Raw genomic sequence first — 20,209 nt, forward strand, 5'->3', positions numbered from 1 at the left:
GGAATAGCCAATACTATTAGAATACTTCCTACTTTAAAGGAAGAAATCTATGCATTTTGCATATAATACGTATCTTGAATATTCCTAACGGTTTTTTGGGAGAGCTTTGCACTTGTCATCATTTTTGCTTTATAGATGAGGAAACTAAATCACAGGGAGATGAGCTTGCTTATGCAAAGTGTAACACCTAATGAGTGGTGTGGTGCCAAGATCCAAAGTGCCCTGCTTGTACCCTCTGTTTTATATTGTCCCTTTGTATAAAGCAGTGGCATATGTGCCAATACACATTAGTAAGCTTAGGATGGAAAGGGAGAATTAGTAATGTTTGCACAAAGGTAGTGTAACAGATGGAGATAAAAATAAACATTGGCAATCTTATGTAATTAGAAGAAAGCTTAAGAGCTATAGACATTTGAAATGAAGGAATGAATGGAAGACAGACCTAAAGAAACCTGAATTAAGTTAAGCTACAATTTCCTCAACCTGGTGATCACAGACTCACTTGCATAAACACTTCTTAACGGGGAACTCAATTTCTGTGGTCCCCACATGATCTATTAAGAAATTCAGAAATTCATGATATCACTGTGCTTCATTAATTTCACGAGTCATATTTTTCACACAGAAATATTTTAAAATCAAGTTGAATATTATAATTGATGGCATCTTACAATGAAAACTTAAGCATTAATACTTATGCTTTCCTAGTGGCACATTAATTAGGTCATGATACCTTCCACAGTCTATGGTGTTTTGAAATCCATAAAGTATGTGTAGTATGTTACTCCTCAGACTCAATCTATCTATAGTGAGCTGAATAGTTTTCTCCAAAAATCCAAGTCTACCTGGAACCTTAGGCTGTGACCTTATTTGAAAATAGAGTATTGCAGACATAATTAGTTAAGGATCTTGAGATAAATCACATCAGATTTAGAGTGGGCTCTAAATGCAATGATTGGTGTCCTTGAAGAAGAAGAGAGACATAGAGACCAAGGAAAGAAGATCATGTGGAGATGGAGCTTGGGATCATAGTTATGCCCTCACAAACCAGGAAACACCAAGAGTGACCAGAAGCTAAAACAGTCAAGAAAAGATTCTCCCCTGTGATTTTCAGGGGAATGGTTCTGCCCACACCTTGATTTGGAATGCCTGGTCTCCAGAAGTATGAAAAAATACATTTCCATGATTTTAAACTAGTTTGTGATAATTTGTTACAGCACCTTGATAAATTAAAATAATGACTTTCACTACTTCAAAAGTAGTGGCAAGGCATAAAAACCAAAGCATTATTATTGGAAAATGTATCAGTAGGAGAATAGTTATTTTTAAAAGATATGTTTTATAAGTGCAAATAAATGGATTTTTCTCAGTCTCTCTACATGGTTCTACAGCAAATTGTTTGAAAATTTATATCTCAAACAGGCATTTAAAAGTTTCTTTTTTTTTTGTTATTAATGGAATTGGATCAACGAGTAATTGCAATTTGTGAAGACATGTTGAATTACTTCCCAAAGAATATATTTTAGTAAAGCCCATAAAGTTTTATTGCTATACAAATGAAGCCAGTTGTCATTGTTTTAAAACAAAAATATTTTATGTATTCTTGATTTGAAAGTGGAGGGATACTTACGCTTTCTTTGTAAAGGTGTGGCAGCTAAGTAGCGATAGGTGACATTGATGGCTCCTGAGAAATTAGATAGGTCTTTGAAAGTATGCACATAACGTTCTGAATTCAGTTGATGTGTGGATGTTTCCCTTATAAGTTGTTTGTCTCCTTCCTGAATGCCAAGAAGGAGGCAGAGAAAATAAATAAATAATAGACGGTCATGGATTAAATAAAGTTTTTCCTTACACAATGAATATATGGGGTTGATATATAATATGGATGTTCTATAAATCTCAGCTACTGGCACCACAAGCTATAGATCCTCATCTCACACCTGAATTCCCACCTAGAGTCTCTACTCCAGACTCCACTACTCTATTGCCCTCTTCATACTTCACTTCAGTTTGCTTTTCCCACAGTATACATTAATAATGGCATTTTCTTGACAAAAAAAATCTCTACATGAAAACTTCCACTGCCTTTATGTTAAAATTCAAATTCTTTATAATAATTTGATGATCTTAAAACTTCACAGTAATCTACTTCACAGTAATCACATAAAGCTAATTCTTACTAAATTTTCCATATTTTAGTCATATTAAGCATATTAAGATTTTATCTTCTTCAAGAATTATTAAGTAATACCACACATTATTTCTATATAATTATTTCTGGATAATTTATTAATGAAAGAGTTTTAGTCAGTCACCTTTCTGGCCACTATAACCAAAGGCTGTTGAGAACAAATAGCCATGGTCCTTCTGACATTAGTGTTTTTTCAAATGTCTTCAAGATGTCTTAATTAAAATACATTTGCGGCAAGTCAAGGAAGTGTCTTCAGACCTTACACTACTTTTTCTCATGATATATTTGCTTGCTGCTTATGTGTGTGTGTAAACTAGCCTGTTGGAATTGAAGTCTGGTTCTTTTATATTTAAGATCCCCTTTATGTAATTGGTAAGGGACTTATGTTATCCAATCTTTGAGAAGGCTTATATTAAAAAAATGCTCATATTTAGCTTAAAATACGTTATTAATTACTAATTGGTTCCCTTTTCTCTCTTTAGTATAAGTTCAATAGTACATTTTGATTACCTAAGCACGATTTGATCAAGTCTTGTTGGTTATATATTATTTGCAAAATATCGACTTGCCTGGCCTTTGTATCTGGCTTACTACCACAAGTAGAATATATTCAAAGATAACCTATTTAGAAATAATTTTGTTGTTGTTTTTAGGCAAGTGTCTACTGTACTCTGTGATATTATATGGATCTATTTCCACTATTCCATGTAGAATGGCAGGCCAGGCATATGTAAGCCATTAAGCCATTAAGCCTATAAGCCATTAAGACTATAGAGAAAGTAAATGCATTTGAACAAATTTGGTCTTCATATTATCTGCCTGTGGTCAATAAAACTTTAATTAAACCAGTGTTTATAAAAAATTAGAAAGGATTCAAATACAAATTTTACTTCATTTGGAACATTCAATATTTTGCTTCAAATTCAAATGTCAATAAAGAAAGAGACTGACTCAAAATTTTAAATCAATGGCCGACTGGAATTGTCTTAGAATAAAAGTTGAGAATATTAGGCCATGACTGGGAGGAGCTTCCAATCTGGTCTTTGCTAATTCAAGATCCATTCTGAATATCTCTTCTGTATACTCAATTATGTTTATAAACTTACACTCAATCTTTAATACTGTATTTCTATTTTTTATATTTGATAATTGAGGAAAATATGTTATAGTCTTTTACAATATGTATAATATATTTGCCATCTATAAGTAACACTTCCAAAATATATGAAATTATGCCTTCAGTTCTATATTTCTTATACCAACTGAGTATCTGTTGGATTCTGATAATTGTAATTTCTTTACACAGAAATATTTTGGTCTCTGTCTCTCTGGAAACATATAAAACATTATTAAAGCTTTAAAATTTATGATTGCCAAAAAGTAACTAAGGACTCAGTTCAGCACCAACTGCTTATACTAGTAATGTGATAGTGCCCATTATCAATAGAGTCTAGAAGAAATATCTATAAAAATCACAGTAGTCACAATTCTGAATTCATTTCATCATTCTGTTCTTATGTGATTTTACAGTCTAAAGGAAGTGCAGGATATTGAATCTTTCTTTAAGAATTCTATCTTGAATGTGTAAAAATCCAGACCTTTTCTGTGTGAAGGTAGAGTACATTCATCCTGATTGAAGGACATAACAGAATATAAAATGAAATGGAAGTTATATGAAAGCACTTTATTAAATTCTCAAGAACAAGCTTCTTTACACTTTTCAGCATAAATAAATAATGCAACTTTCACCTAAGTCAGTCTTGTTGGCTGCTTTCCAGAGACATCTACCTGAACAGCGAGGCTCTCCCTGGATACCTTCTTTCTGTAGCTACTATGCTGTGGTGTATTTCTCAGTAATAAGACAAAGCTTTATGACAATCATTTTCTGGATAGGAATGCAATTCAATGCACTAGCTACAGACTAAGTATATACCCTAGTGGCTACTTTGAAGATGCTCACAGCCCAGAGGCTAAGTTGATTGGGCATGTAGCGTCTCTTCTACTTAGACTGCCTTGTAATAGTATTTGTCTCTTGCACTGAGCTTGGCTTCCTTTCCCAACGAAAGGCACATATGCCCCGGATATGTAAGCAATCCATTAAACTGTTATATGCCACGGATTTAAGGCCACAAATGCATTTTTCTACCAAAAACAGCAGAATAGAATGTGCTCCTTAACTCCAGAGATCTTTTACTTGTGATTATTTATCTGATTTCTCTGAATTATAACTCGTATTTCCCCCGGAAATAAGGAAGGTAGGAAAAGAAAAATGTACTATTGTCTATACTTAGCAAATTGTACACATTGTGGTATTCTGGAGTTAAGGCAAAAAATGTCGAATGAGATAATGTTGTGAAAACTGAAATAAACACGGATAAAAAGGTCAAAAGGGACAAGTGCTACAGAGAAACTACATCGTATACCAGCAGGTAGCTGGTTCTCCTTGGCAATTAAACATTTTTAGAAAAACATCTTAATGTAATTTTGCATTAATTATTTAAAGAATGTTTTAAATCTTTATACATATTAAGCCTTGGGATAAAATTTAGCTCTAAATGCATTTATGTAAAAAAATCATCTAATAAATAGAGAGAAATGAAACTAATAAAAATACTGTCATTAAATTTTCAGTAAGGGGAGTGCTTGTATTTAACCACCATTTTTAAAACTATTTTATTTATTTATTCATGAGAGACACACAGACATAGGCAGAGGGAGAAGCAGGCTCCATGCAGGAAGCCTGATGTAGGACTCAATCCTAGGACCAGGATCAAGCCCTAGGCCAAAGGCAGATGCTCAACCGCTGAGCCACCCAGGTGTCCCTTAACCATCATTTTAACTCACTTTTTTCCCAACCTATATAAGTATTTAAAAATAATTACAATTTTTAAAACTAAGGAGCAATCCCTTCTCTACACTTGGGCTTACTTGTAAATTTGACTAGATATATGTGTAATCTAGCCAGAGAAAATTTTATTGACAAAATATTCTTTTAGTAAGAGCTGTTTCATTAAATCACACCTTTTACATTAGTTAGATAGGACTGAAATTTGTATAGAAATGTGTAAAAATCCACAAGACAGGACAATAGTATTTGATCTTTATAAAAATATACTCTATTACTCCTTACACATTTTATAATGAATTTGAAGAGATTCTATATCAACAAGATATAAGGATGCTTGTTACACACAATGATCTTTTGTCTGTTTAAAATGAAACACTGAAATTGGGTTTGAAAGTGTCTCAGAAATGCAAGTCATTGGATACAATAAGTTTCCTGCCAATAGCATGTGTTTTATTTACAAAATGTAACAAAAAGAGTAGGATTTTTTCAGATATCTTAAGCTCAACTCACATAGAAAGTGAATAAGAAAAATGTTCATGTTATTCTCCTCAGACATAAAATGATGCGATACCTCTAACAGTAACAAATGATAGAACAAAATGAGTTCTCAAAATTAGCCAGAGTAAGTCCTTTTGTATTTCTAGAATTTACTTAAAAATTTATTTATATGTTATATGCTAACTTATCCTTTTTAAGCTACTAAATAGTTTTCACATCATTATCTCCAGTTCCTCAGCTTCTCTACTACTTTTCTGTGAATATAAATACATAAAATGGTGGCCATTTATGACATTTGATTCAAAATCAAATGAGGTGTCATACATTATAACAAAATATTACTTCTTAACAAAATAGTATAATTAGTATCATTATTAAAAATAAGATTTTGAAAATTTGATGATAATATAAAAATTGAGAAAGTAAGGACTAATATCTTTAAGCAATTTTTAAAATTCTATATATTTCAAGTTAAAGCTCAAAAAGTATTATGGTGTACACACAAATAAAATAATTCAGCATAGTGATGATAGCTAATTTATTTATAACTAAATGTGCATATTTGAACTACTATATGCAAGAAAACATTGCAACATAAATCAAAGTAATTGTAATGCTGGTAATATAGGATTAATACAAGTAGCTAGATAGAAAGTATATATGTTACCATTTTGCTCAAACTAATGCTATTCCAGGAACCTGAGATTGAAATCAAGTTACAATTGGACTAAGCCTAATTTGACTTAGACCTTATTTATAACAGCAACAACAAAAATAACCTCCAAAACTTACCAGAACATAGCTGTCTTCAATGTACAAGTTCATAAAGAGAAGGAAAATGACAAGAACTCCCAAGAATGACACTGTGGAACGTTTTCGCAGGCATCTCATTTTATCAAGTATTTCAAAAATATGCTTCATTTGACAAAATTTAAACATTCTATCCTGTGGAAAAGAGGCATAGAATTACTGACAATTAATTTTGGATGTATTTTTTCATAATATGTATCAAAAGCCAGGCCTTTATAAAATCTCACCCTTCACACGTTTTTAACTAAAGTTGTTTCCAATTTCACAACTGTGACTTTCACAGATGGTTCATATTTTAACATAAGGTCAATACACTGCCTTATATTGATGTGGAATAAATAAAAATAAAAGGCAAATCTCAGTTATTTCTGTACATACGAACATTGATAATGGTAACGTAAAAAAAAGTTCTTTGATTAAACAGAAGAAAAATAAAAGAGAAAGATAAACTATAAGGTAACTTCTACTGCCTCATAGGATAATGTAATGAAAATGGAAGAAATTAGAAGCATGGGCCTAATATTGATTTTGGAGTAAGTACACTGGGAAGAGCACCTGGGAGGGAGTCTGAGTCCGAGAAAGAAAGTTGTAAAGGAAGTTAAAGTTTTGGGCTAAGTGCAAACATATCTTTGAGAACTTGAGTTAACAGTTGGTTTGCTTATTTTTCCAATAATTCTTGTTAAGTCAGAGTAAATACTGGAGTGGCATATCTACATTGTCTTTCTTGATATACTAATTAGAAGTTTGGCTATTTACAATAATTCATAGCCTGCAAACAGAATAAAACAAAACAAAACAACAACAACAAAAAACCCACCAAGATTACTGCCAGGGAGATTAGTGGAGATCTAATTTTTTCCCCATTCCACTCATGTACATTTTGTTATCTTCCAATCACTGATTTGTTTAGATTACTGATTGTTCAAAAAGTATAAACATATATGGAATGATCAAACGACCGGTTGAATCATATTTTGTCTAAAATCAAGTATAGTCTGGAAACTGTGCCCCTTCGAGTTGGGTACTGGGTCTTCCTGAGCTCAGTGTTAGCATGAAGTATTTATATGAATAAAGAACTTCAAGAAGTGAAAATGGCCTGTACCCCAAGCCATTAAATGATGTCTAGGACACACCAGGCAAACGATATCTCTTTGATGAATTAATACAAGAAGGAATTTATGAATCTTTATAAACTATAAGAAAGAATATTAGGAATTGGGAGAAAGGCTTAACAAAGGCAGAGAATGGAAGAAGTCTCAAAAGAAATATAAGAATTATTGTTCATTTTCTTTAGCCATATTTTTCTTTAGGTTATTAGGAATTGGGAGAAAGGCTTAACAAAGGGAGAGAATAAGTCTCAAAAGAAATATAAGCATTATTGTTCATTTTCTTTAGCCATATTTTTCTTTAGGTTATTTTTCTTGTTAATTTACAGAAGTTTTAAATATATGTCTAGAGATGCATATATATACATTTATCTTTGCTTATGTTGCAAATATTTAGATATCTTCCCCAAGTATTATATTTTCTTCTTCTTGGTCTCACTTCTGCAGTGAGTGTCTTTTATTTCAAATTTATTTCCTACATACAGCTTTTATTTTTTGGTATAATGTTTAAAAAATCCTTCCCAATTTTGACATCATATGGGAAGTCTCTTTTATTTTTTGTTTGTTTTTCATGGATAGATTTTTAATATATCTAGACTTTATCTTTGTGTCTTTTATCATGTAGCAGAATAGTTTTGTTTATTAATTTTTCATATGGAGAGCTGATGGTCTTCTACTTACAGGGAACTGGCCATAACTACTAGTCACATTACCACTCCTGACTTCAAGCGTGTGGGGAAGTGTAATCTCCTGTGTAACCAGAAATAAAGAAGAACATTACTATTGTATCACATACTTTATATCGAATCATCCATTCTTTTGATATGTGATGCTACTTCTAGAATAAGGTCACTTTCTAATTTTCATTTACAGGTTAAAAATGTATTTATAAATCCATCATTTATAACATTTTTCAGTAATAAAATATATAGCAATTTCAAACCAAAACATAAGTGAAATTCTTCTTAAAATTTTAAAAAATATTTAATTTAAGTGAAATTCTGTTACCTGGTAATGATTCTACAGATGAAACTGCATCATGTTTTAAAAGATTTTTATATGTATTTTGAAAATTGACAAAAATACAAAGCATTAGAATCTAATTATATACCACGGGACACAATATTTTTAAATGTCAATTTGGGAAGACTTATCAATAGCACGAAATGCATGTATTCCCTTTGATTCTGCAATTATACTTCTAAAAATCTATTCAAAGACAAAAATTGTATTTGGGAGTAAATGTTTAACTATGATGTAGAAGACTGTAAAATAAATTGGAAACAATAAGATACTAACCACTATTATCTCAGTATAGAAGAATTATCAAGAATACTCAATCTTGTTTTTACTGTTTTCAATTTCCATACTTTCAAAGTACATACATTTAGTATTTAAAAAGTTACTTTTAATTTTCAAAATTCTCTACTGTTGGAAAACAAAACTGCATTTTATTTCTTGTATACAAAAGCAAAATGCAGCAATTTTTTCCAGGAAATAAAATTTTAAAAATGTAGCACTGTATGGTATGTTTTGGATGCCCTGAACTTGAATGTTACAAGTTCAGTATAAGCGCTAAGTCAAGAAGAAGTATATTCTAATTTTATTCCTTTGAGACAAAGGAATAAAGGAAAAAATGTAAATAATGTGACTGCAAATTCAATCTGTAAAGTCCAGTTGTAGATAATTATATACAAAGAATATAAGAATACCTATTAAAATTTATTAAATACTTACTAAATGCTAGGCAATACAGTTTGCATGGGTAACTCATTGATCCTTCATAACAATGCTGAGATTATAATAGTACCATTAGTTTTACAAATGAAAAAAAAAAAAAAAACTAGGGTTTTCTTGAGATGTCTTAATAAGGAAAGGTTCCAGTTTTTAAATATTGTAATTGATCAGAATCTGCTCTATTAACTACTATTGGTATATGGTTTACTAATTAGGTTTCATACAACATTTTAAACATATTGTTGCCAACAACCTATCTCACCTATTCAATCTCTTGAATAACATAGAAATAATATAAAAGATAAATTCAGTTTTTGGCAGAAAAATTTTAATGACCTAATAAACATATAAATATATAATGTGAGGAGGTGGGTGGGATAAGTGATATTTCAAGTAATATGAGAAGTAGAAAATATCACACTTTGGAGGCAATACTTCAGAGCACTCTGCAATAATTCAAAAATAGTACAAAACAACAACAAAACCCCCGTTGAAATTCCAGAGGTGGCAAAGAAAGAATCCTGAGAGAATAATGGTGACCATCTAAATTCTAATATCCAATCCTTTAAGTTAGAATTCTCAAAATCCAAGCACAAATAACCTTCCATAGTGTACATCCTCGGCATACCCACGAGAAAGCTAATAGCACAAACTTCACTGTACATGTAAGTTAAAACAATAACACCCAGAAAAAACAATACTGTACATGTAAGTGAAAACAAGAACACCCAGAATTGGCTGAGGAGCCCAAACTAAAGCAAACAAATGATCAGAAAACAAACCAAAATATATGTCATTTAATAAATAAATAATACCAGACAAACCACAGTAAAAGAAAAGGAAGCTAGTAATTCATCCATAGTCCTGTCCCATCTGAAACAGATGGGTCAAGAAAAATCTAAATAAGTATTCAGAAAAAAAGGAAGAAAAAACCCTAGAATTACAGTCAATTAAATTTACTAAGAGGAAAACAAAATCGCTGATTTCAGGTAGGGAGAAGGGACTCTATGGTTAGTTAGGTTATCTTTTTATTGTGCCATGAAGCAAGGAAGTCACAGAGATTAGCAGGAACATATCTAAACAGCTTAAAGAGGCTTATATTGAGAAAATCTGATAAAATCAAGACTATGATTGATAATAAAATATTGAATTAGTATAAATTCATGTAGAGAAGCCAATAATAAAAGGAAGAGAAAGAAAAAGTAAGAAACCTATCTACCACAATTAGAGGTGATTGCCACATCATCTTCTGATTCTAGAAATTGATAATTAAAAGTATTAAGGTTTCCTGAATTACAAGGAGGAAATGTATTTCATCCAAATTTAATGATTGGTATTTTCAGATACTGGACAACAGACAGTACAGGGCAATGATCTCTGAGGGAAAGGAAATGAAAGTAGTGCCAGGATTTTTCCAGTCAGTTGCCAGAAGGCAGTTTTCAAAAGTCAGGGCATGATGTTGATGTAAGAAATTGAGTAAGTCACAAATAGAAAGATATCTGTGTTTATGTATTGAAAAGAGTTAGTATTGTTGAAACGCCCATACTACCCAAAGCCAATAGATTCAGTGCAATCCCTATCAAATTCTAATGGTATTTTTTAATAGAAATAGAAAAAAATGAAAATTTGATTGGACTCATAAAAACCCTGAAAACCCAAAGCAATCATAAGAAAGAATAACAAAGCACTGAGGGGGTCACTTGACGGGATGAGCACTGGGTGTTATGCTATGTGTTGGCAAATCGAACTCCAATAGAAAAATATACAATGAAAGAAAAGAGAGAATAACAAAGCTAGAGACATCCCTAGCTTGAAATCACACTTCCTGATTTCAAACTACTGTTATATTCCAAAGCTATAGTAATCAAAACTGTATGATACTGTCAAAGAAACAGACACAGTTCAATGGACAGAATCAAGAACAAGCCCACACATTTACAGTCAACTAAATATTTGACAGGACAGTCAAAAATACTTGGTAAGGAAAGGATAGTCTCTTTAAATGATGCTGGGAAAATTGGACAGCTGTATGTGAAAGAATGAAAATGGACCCCTATCTTATACAACTCACAAAAATTAACTCAGTCATACATTAACGACTTAAGTTTAAGACTTGAAGCCATAAATTTCCTAGAAGAAAACATAAGGAAAAAACTCTTTGACATTAATCTTGGTATTTTTGGGATATGACACCCAAAATACAAGGAAAAAAAAGCAAAAATAAACAAGTGAACTATATTGATTAAAAAACTCCTGCATGACAACAGAAAGAATCAACAGAATGTAAAGGCAACCAACTAAATGGAAGAAAACACTCACAGATCATATATCTGCTAAGGGGTTAATACCAAAAATACATTAAAAAACTCAATCAACTCAGTAGCAAAAAATCTCCAATAATCTGATGAGCAGAAGATCTGAATAGACATTTTCCTAGGGAAGACATACAATAGGCCAAATGGTACATGAAAAGACACTAATCACTACTAACTGTCATGGAAATGAATATAAGAGTCTCAATGAGATATCACATCTGTTAAAATGGTTATTATCGAAAAGACTAGAAATAAGTATTGGTGAGGGTGTGGAGAAAAGAGAACCCTTGTGCACTGTTGGTGGGATATAAATTGGTGCAGTCACCAAAGAAACAGAATAGCAGTTCCTCAAAAAATTAAAAATAAATCTACCATGTGATCCTGCAATTCCACATCTGGGTGCATATATGATGAAAAAGACATTACTATCTTGAAAAATCCCTGCACCTCCATGTTAACTGTAGTTTTATTCACAATAGTCAAGATATGGAAACAACCTAAATATCTGTCACCAGATGAGTGAATGAAGAAAATGTGGTATGTACGTGTGTGAATACATATACACATATACAAATACATATATATTATATATACACACTCACACATATAAATATGTTGGAATACTATTCAGCCATAAAAAAGAAGGAAACTTTGCCATTTGAGACAATATGGATAGATCTTGAGGGCATTATGCTAGGTGAAATAAGTCAAACAGAAAAACAAAAATACTGTATGATTTTACAGACAGAACCTGAAAAAGCCAAATTCACAGAAACAGAGAATTTAGAAGAGCAGATGCCAGAATCTGGGAGGGTAGGAAAAATGGGAAATTGTCAGTCAAAGCGTACAAATTCCAGTTGTAAGATGAATAAGTTCTGAGAACCTAATGTGCTACATAGTGCCCAATAGTTAACAGTATGATACTGTAAGTTTGAAAGTTGCCAAAAAGGTAGGTCTTAAATATTCTTGCCACAAAAAACCAAAGTGGTAATTATGTGAGGTGATAAATAACCTTATTTTGGTAATCATTTTGCAATATATACATTTATCAAATGATCACATTGTATATCTTATACTGACAAAATGTTAGATGTAAATTATATTTTAGTAAACCCAGTGGAAAATATAGCAGAGAAACTTCATGTTCATATGGTTTGAAAGCAAATTCTACCAAATATTTTTGAGGAAAAAACAATATTCTATACAAGGTCTTTTAGATAAAAGATGTTTTTAAACATTTATTATTGAAATATAATTGACATGCAATGCTACATTAATTTCAGGTGTACAACATGTTGATTTGAGAATTCTATACATTACTCTGTGCTGTGTAGTCACCATCTGTCACCATACAATGTCATTACAATATTGTTGACTGTATTCCCTATGTTGTATTTTCATCTTTGTGACTTGTTTATGGGATGAATGGAAGTTTTACATCTTAATTCCCTTCATATATTGCCCATCCCTTGACCCATCTTCCCTCTGGCAGCTACCAGCTGTTCTCTGTTTTTACTAGCCTGTTTATTTTTTTAGATTCTACATATAAGGAAATTATATGGCACTTGTCTTTCTCTGTTTGACTTATTTCATCTAGCATAATAACTCCTAGATCCATCCATGTTGTTGCAAATGGCACGATCTCATTTTTTAATGGCCAAGTAGTATTCCATTGTAATGTGTATGTGTGTATATCTATATATGTCTAATCTTCTTTATCCATTCATCTACGGATGGATGTTTGGGCTGCTTCCATACTTTGGCTATTGTAAATAATGCTGCAATAAACATAAGAGTGCATCTATCTTTTCAAATTACTGCTTTTATTTTCTTGGAGTAAATAGCCAGTGGTGGCATTACTGGATCAAACGGCATTTCTATGTTTAATTTTTTGGGGAAACTCCACACTGTGTTTCACAGTGGTTGCACAAATGTACATCCCCACCAATGATAGATGAGGGTTCCCTTTCTCTACATCCTCATCAACACTTATTATTTCTTGTCTTTGTGATACTAGCCATTTTGACTGGTATGAGGTGATATCTTTGCATGGTTTCGATTTGCATTTCCCTGATGACTAATGATATTGAGTGTCTTTTCATGTTCAGACAATAGAATGTTTATTTGTTATTTTGTCATTTGACAAATAAGTTATAGGAGTAAAAAAAAAGATAGTGAAAACAACTTCATCAGAAGTATTAGTAAGGATGTAAGCAAAAATAATCCCAATTTTATTCCTTATTTTTCTAATTTAGAACTATATGTTCCTAATGTTTCATAAACTGCTTTTCAACCATCATTCCTGAAGCAGGAATGTATCCATCTTGTAAGTTCTAATTCCAAATTTCAAGTACATCTCAAACAGGTATCATTACTTCAGGTTCTTCTTGAACTTGCACCATGAAGACTCAATGCTCTTGGGAAATTTGATGGCTCATAATTTTGTTAAAGCAAGAATAGTCTTATTTGATTCATAATAACTTTATATTTTCTTTTGTAGAAGTAGAAACACCAGTCTCACATCTACATTTATTTTCTTCCAACTCATTTTGTTTACACACCAGCATTTTTTTTTAAAGATTTATTTATTTATTCATTCAGAGAGAGCAAAGAGAGAGGCAGAGACACAGGCAGAGGGAGAAGCAGGCTCCATGCAGGAAGCCTGATGTGGGACTCAATCCTCGGTCTCCAGGATCACACCCCGGCCTGCAGGCGGCGCTAAACCGCTGCGCCACCGGGGCTGCCCCACACCAGCATTTGTGTGCTAATAATAGTATCAAGTAGATTTTGGTGTAAACCTCATAAGAAATGAATGAATACTGTTCCATATCCACTGAACACAAAAGAGTTTTAGCTTCTCATTACGCAACGTTGTGAGATGAAATCCTGTTTAAAGAAGTTCTAAATAAGAATACCACATTTTTGGAGGAGGGGCAAGATGGGGGAAGAGTAGGGTCCCCAAGTCACCTGTCCCCACCAAATTACCTAGATAACCTTCAGATCATCCTGAAAATCTACGAATTAGGCCTGAGATTTAAAGAGAGACCAGCTGGAACGCTACAGTGAGAAGAGTTCGCGCTTCTACCAAGGCAGGAAGACGGGGGAAAAGAAATAAAGAAACAAAAGGCCTCCGAGGGGGAGGGGCCCCGCGAGGAGCCGGGCTGAGGCCGGGGCGAGTGTCCCCAGGACAGGAGAGCCCCGTCCCGGAGGAGCAGGAGCTGCACCGACCTTCCCGGGCGGAAAGGGGCTCGCAGGGAGGTGGAGCAGGACCCAGGAGGGCGGGGATGCCCTCGGGCTCCCGGGGACAGTAACAGGGACCTGCGCCCCGGGAGAGTGCGCCGAGCTCCCTAAGGGCTGCAGCGCGCACGGGGGACCCGGAGCAGCTCGGGGGGCTCGGGGGCGGCTCCGCGGAGGGGGCTGCGGGGCCCCGGGAGCAGCTGGGGGGCTCGGGGGCGGCTCCGCGGAGGGGGCTGCGGGGCGGGAGCGCGAATCCAACAGCGCAGGCCCCGGAGCACTGGGTGCCGGGACACAGCCCAGGATCCGGCCTCCCCCGGGACAGACAGAGGCCGGGAGGGCCCAGGACAGCAAGGACGCTCCTGCCCGAGCTGAGCAGATCAGCGGCCCCGCCCCAGAGCCTCCAGGCCCTGCAGAGGAGAGCTCCGTGGTTCCTGCGGGGGCTGACTCCAGGGCTCCAGAGCTGGCCCCGCCACTGCGGTTGTTCCTCCTGGGGCCTCACGGGGTAAACAACCCCCACTGAGCCCTGCACCAGGCAGGGGCTTGGTGAAGCTTGCAAATTCCAGAGCAGCTCCCCCAAGTGCTAACACCTGAAAATCAGCACAGCAGGCCCCTCCCCCAGAAGACCAGCGAGACGGACAATTTCCAGGGGAAGTCGAGGGGCTTAAGGTATACAGAATCAGAAGATACTCGCCCCCGTTTTTTTTTTTTTTCTTTTTGATTTGTTTGCTTCCCCCACCTCCTTTTTTTCATTTCTTTCTTTTTCTTTCCCTTTTTCTTCTTCTTTTTTCTTTTTTTCTTCCTTTTTTCTTTTTCTCTTTTCTTTCCTTCTTTCTCTCCTCTCTTTTTCTCCTTTTCCCAATACAACTTGCTTTTGGCCACTCTGCACTGAGCAAAATGACTAGAAGGAAAACCTCACCTCAAAAGAAAGAATCAGAAACAGTTCTCTCTCCCACAGAGTTACAAAATCTGGATTACAGTTCAATGTCAGAAAGCCAATTCAGAAGCACTATTATACAGCTACTGGTGGCTCAAGAAAAAAGCATAAAGGACTCAAGAGACTTCATGACTGCAGAATTTAGATCCAATCAGGCAGAAATTAAAAATCAATTGAATGAGATGCAATCCAAACTAGAAGTCCTAACGATGATGGTTAACAAGGTGGAAGAACGAGTGAGTGACATAGAAGACAAGTTGATGGCAAAGAGGGAAACTGAGGAAAAAAGAGACAAACAATTAAAAGACCATGAGGATAGATTAAGGGAAATAAACGACAGCCTGAGGAAGAAAAACCTACGTTTAATTGGGGTCCCTAAGGGCGCCGAAAGGGACAGAGGGCCAGAATATGTATTTGAACAAATCCTAGCTGAAAACTTTCCTAATCTGGGAAGGGAAACAGGCATTCAGATCCAGGAAATAGAGAGATCCCCCCCTAAAATCAATAAAAACCTTTCAACACCTCGACATCTAATAGTGAAGCTTGCAAATTCCAGAGATAAAGAGAAGATCCTTAAAGCAGCAAGAGACAAGAAATCCCTGACTTTTATGGGGAGGAGTATTAGGGTAACAGCAGACCTCTCCACAGAGACCTGGCAGGCCAGAAAGGGCTGGCAGGATATATTCAGGGTCCTAAATGAGAAGAACATGCAACCAAGAATATTTATCCAGCAAGGCTCTCATTCAGAGTGGAAGGAGATATAAAGAGCTTCCAAGACAGGCAGCAACTGAAAGAATATGTGACCTCAAAGGATATGTGACCTCCAAACCAGCTCTACAAGAAATTTTAAGGAGGACTCTTAAAATTCCCCTTTAAGAAGAAGTTCAGTGGAACAATCCACAAAAACAAGGACTGAATAGATATCATGATGACACTAAACTCATATCTCTCAATAGTAACTCTGAACGTGAACGGGCTTAGTGACCCAATCAAAAGGCACAGGGTGTCAGACTGGATAAAAAAGCAGGACCCATCTATTTGCTGTCCACAAGAGACTCATTTTAGACAGAAGGACACCGACAGCCTGAAAATAAAAGGTTGGAGAACCATTTACCATTCGAATGGTCCTCAAAAGAAAGCAGGGGTAGCCATCCTTATATCAGATAAACTAAAATTTACCCCGAAGACTGTAGTGAGAGCTGAAGAGGGACACTATCTCATACTTAAAGGATCTATCCAACAAGAGGACTTAACAATCCTCAATATTTATGCCCCAAATGTGGGAGCCCCCAAATATTTAAATCAATTAATAACCAAAGTGAAGAAATACTTAGATAATAATACACTTATACTTGGTGACTTCAATCTAGCTCTTTCTATACTCGATAGGTCTTCTAAGCACAACATCTCCAAAGAAACGAGAGCTTTAAATGATACACTGGACCAGATGGATTTCACAGATATCTACAGAACTTTACATCCAAACTCAACTGAATACACATTCTTCTCAAGTGCACGTGGAACTTTCTCCAGAATAGACCACATACTGGGTCACAAATCGGGTCTGAACCGATACCAAAAGATTGGGATCGTCCCCTGCATATTCTCAGACCATAATGTCTTGAAATTAGAACTAAATTTCAACAAGAAGTTTGGAGGGACCTCGAACACGTGGAGGTTAAGGACCATCCTGCTAAAAGATGAAAGGGTCAACCAGGAAATTAAGGAAGAATTAAAAAGATTCATGGAAACTAATGAGAATGAAGATACAACCGTTCAAAATCTTTGGGATGCAGCAAAAGCAGTCCTAAGGGGGAAATACATCGTAATACAAGCATCCATTCAAAAACTGGAAAGAACTCAAATACAAAAGCTAACCTTACACATAAAGGAGCTAGAGAAAAAACAGCAAATAGATCCTACACGCAGCAGAAGAGTTAATTAAGATTTGAGCAGAACTCAACGAAATCGAGACCAGAACAACTGTGGAACAGATCAACAAAACCAGGAGTTGGTTCTTTGAAAGAATTAATAAGATAGATAAACCATTAGCTAGCCTTATTAAAAAGAAGAGAGAGAAGACTCAAATTAATAAAATCATGAATGAGAAAGGAGAGATCACTACCAACACCAAGGAAATACAAACGATTTTAGAAACATATTATGAACAGCTATACGCCAATAAATTAGGCAATCTAGAAGAAATGGACGCATTCCTGGAAAGCCACAAACTACCAAAACTGGAACAGGAAGCAATAGAAAACCTGACCAGGCCAATAACCAGGGAGGAAATTGAAGCAGTCATCAAAAACCTCCCAAGACACAAAAGTCCAGGGCCAGATGGCTTCCCAGGGGAATTCTATCAAACGTTTAAAGAAGAAACCATACATATTCTCCTAAAGGTGTTTGGAAAGATAGAAAGAGATGGAGTACTTCCAAATGCGTTCTATGAGGCCAGTATCACTTCAATTCCAAAACCAAAGACCCCACCAAAAAGGAGAATTACAGACCAATATCCCTGATGAACACAGATGCAAAAATTCTTAACAAGATACTTGCCAATAGGATCCAACAATACATTAAGAAAATTATTCACCATGACCAAGTAGGATTTATCCTTGGGACACAAGGCTGGTTCAACACTCGTAAAACAATCAATGTGATTCATCATATCAGCAAGAGAAAAACCAAGAACCATATGATTCTCTCATTAGATGAAGAGAAAGCATTTGACAAAATACAGCATCCATTCCTGATCAAAACTCTTCAGAGTGTAGGGATAGAGGGAACATTCCTCAACATCTTAAAAGCCATCTACAAAAAGCCCACAGCAAATATCATTCTCAATGGGGAAGCACTGGGAGCCTTTCCCTTAAGATCAGGAAAAGACAGGGATGTCCACTCTCACCACTGCTATTCAACATAGTACTGGAAGTCCTAGCCTCAGCAATCAGACAACAAAAAGACATTAAAGGCATTCAAATTGGCAAAGAAGAAGTCAAACTCTCCCTCTTCACCGATGACATGATACTCTACATAGAAAACCCAAAGTCTCCACCCCAAGATTGCTAGAACTCATACAGCAATTTGGTAGCGTGGCAGGATACAAAATCAATGCCCAGAAATCAGTGGCATTTCTATACACTAACAATGAGACTGAAGAAAGAGAAATTAAGGAGTCAATCCCATTTACAATTGCACCCAAAAGCATAAGATACCTAGGAATAAACCTAACCAAAGAGGTAAAGGATCTATACCCTAAAAACTATAGAACACTTCTGAAAGGTATTGAGGAAGACACCAAGAGATGGAAAAATATTCCATGCTCATGGATTGGAAGAATTAATATTGTGAAAATGTCCATGTTACCCAGGGCAATAAACACGTTTATTGCAATCCCTATCAAAATACCATGGACTTTCTTCAGAGAGTTAGAACAAATTATTTTAAGATTTGTGTGGAATCAGAAAAGACCCCGAATAGCCAGGGGAATTTTAAAAAAGAAAACCATAGCTGGGGGCATCACAATGCCAGATTTCAGGTTGTACTACAAAGCTGTGGTCATCAAGACAGTGTGGTACTGGCACAAAAACAGACACATAGATCAGTGGAACAGAATAGAGAACCCAGAAGTAGACCCTGAACTTTATGGTCAACTAATATTCGATAAAGGAGGAAAGACTATCCATTGGAAGAAAGACAGTCTCTTCAATAAATGGTGCTGGGAAAATTGGACATCCACATGCAGAAGAATGAAACTAGACCACTCTCTTTCACCATACACAAAGATAAACTCAAAATGGATGAAAGATCTAAATGTGAGACAAGATTCCATCAAAATCCTAGAGGAGAACACAGGCAACACCCTTTTTGAACTCAGCCACAGTAACTTCTTGCAAGATACATCCACGAAGGCAAAAGAAACAAAAGTAAAAATGAACTATTGGGACTTCATCAAGATAAGAAGCTTTTGCACAGCAAAGGATACAGTCAACAAAACTAAAAGACAACCTACAGAATGGGAGAAGATATTTGCAAATGACGTATCAGATAAAGGGCTAGTTTCCAAGATCTATAAAGAACTTATTAAACTCAACACCAAAGAAACAAACAATCCAATCATGAAATGAGCAAAAGACATGAAGAGAAATCTCACAGAGGAAGACATAGACATGGCCAACATGCACATGAGAAAATGATCTGCATCATTTGCCATCAGAGAAATACAAAACAAAACCACAATGAGATACCACCTCACACCAGTGAGAATGGGGAAAATTAACAAGGCAGGAAACCACAAATGCTGGAGAGGATGCAGAGAAAATGGAACCCTCTTACACTGTTGGTGGGAATGTGAACTGGTGCAGCCACTCTGGAAAACTGTGTGGAGGTTCCTCAAAGAGTTAAAAATAGACCTGCCCTACGACCCAGCAATAGCACTGTTGGGGATTTACCCCAAAGATTCAGATGCATTGAAATGCCAGGACACCTGCACCCCGATGTTTATAGCAGCAATGGCCACGATAGCCAAAC

At 35.4% G+C, this 20,209-nt stretch overlaps 1 protein-coding gene across 12 annotated transcripts in view; it reads right to left on the minus strand.

Annotated features, from left to right (window-relative positions):
* Nucleotides 1–20,209, minus strand: part of MGAT4C (MGAT4 family member C) — a 548,325-nt gene that overhangs the window by 4,947 nt on the left and 523,169 nt on the right. For 9 of the 12 annotated variants that reach the window (XM_038558597.1, XM_038558594.1, XM_038558598.1 and 6 more), the window contains 2 exons: nt 6,330–6,482; nt 1,631–1,778 (listed from right to left, as the gene is read on the minus strand). In XM_038558597.1, the coding sequence (XP_038414525.1) occupies nt 1,631–1,778; nt 6,330–6,476 (295 nt within the window). In that variant the 5' untranslated portion in view covers nt 6,477–6,482. Of the gene's footprint in view, nt 1–1,630; nt 1,779–6,329; nt 6,483–8,134; nt 8,204–13,880; nt 13,885–20,209 lie in introns of those variants that run through there. The other 3 variants (XM_038558600.1, XM_038558589.1, XM_038558599.1) reach the window with 2 other exon arrangements.

Source organism: Canis lupus, chromosome 15 (genome assembly GCF_011100685.1).
Source record: "Canis lupus familiaris isolate Mischka breed German Shepherd chromosome 15, alternate assembly UU_Cfam_GSD_1.0, whole genome shotgun sequence".
Taxonomy (NCBI): Eukaryota; Metazoa; Chordata; class Mammalia; order Carnivora; family Canidae; genus Canis; species Canis lupus.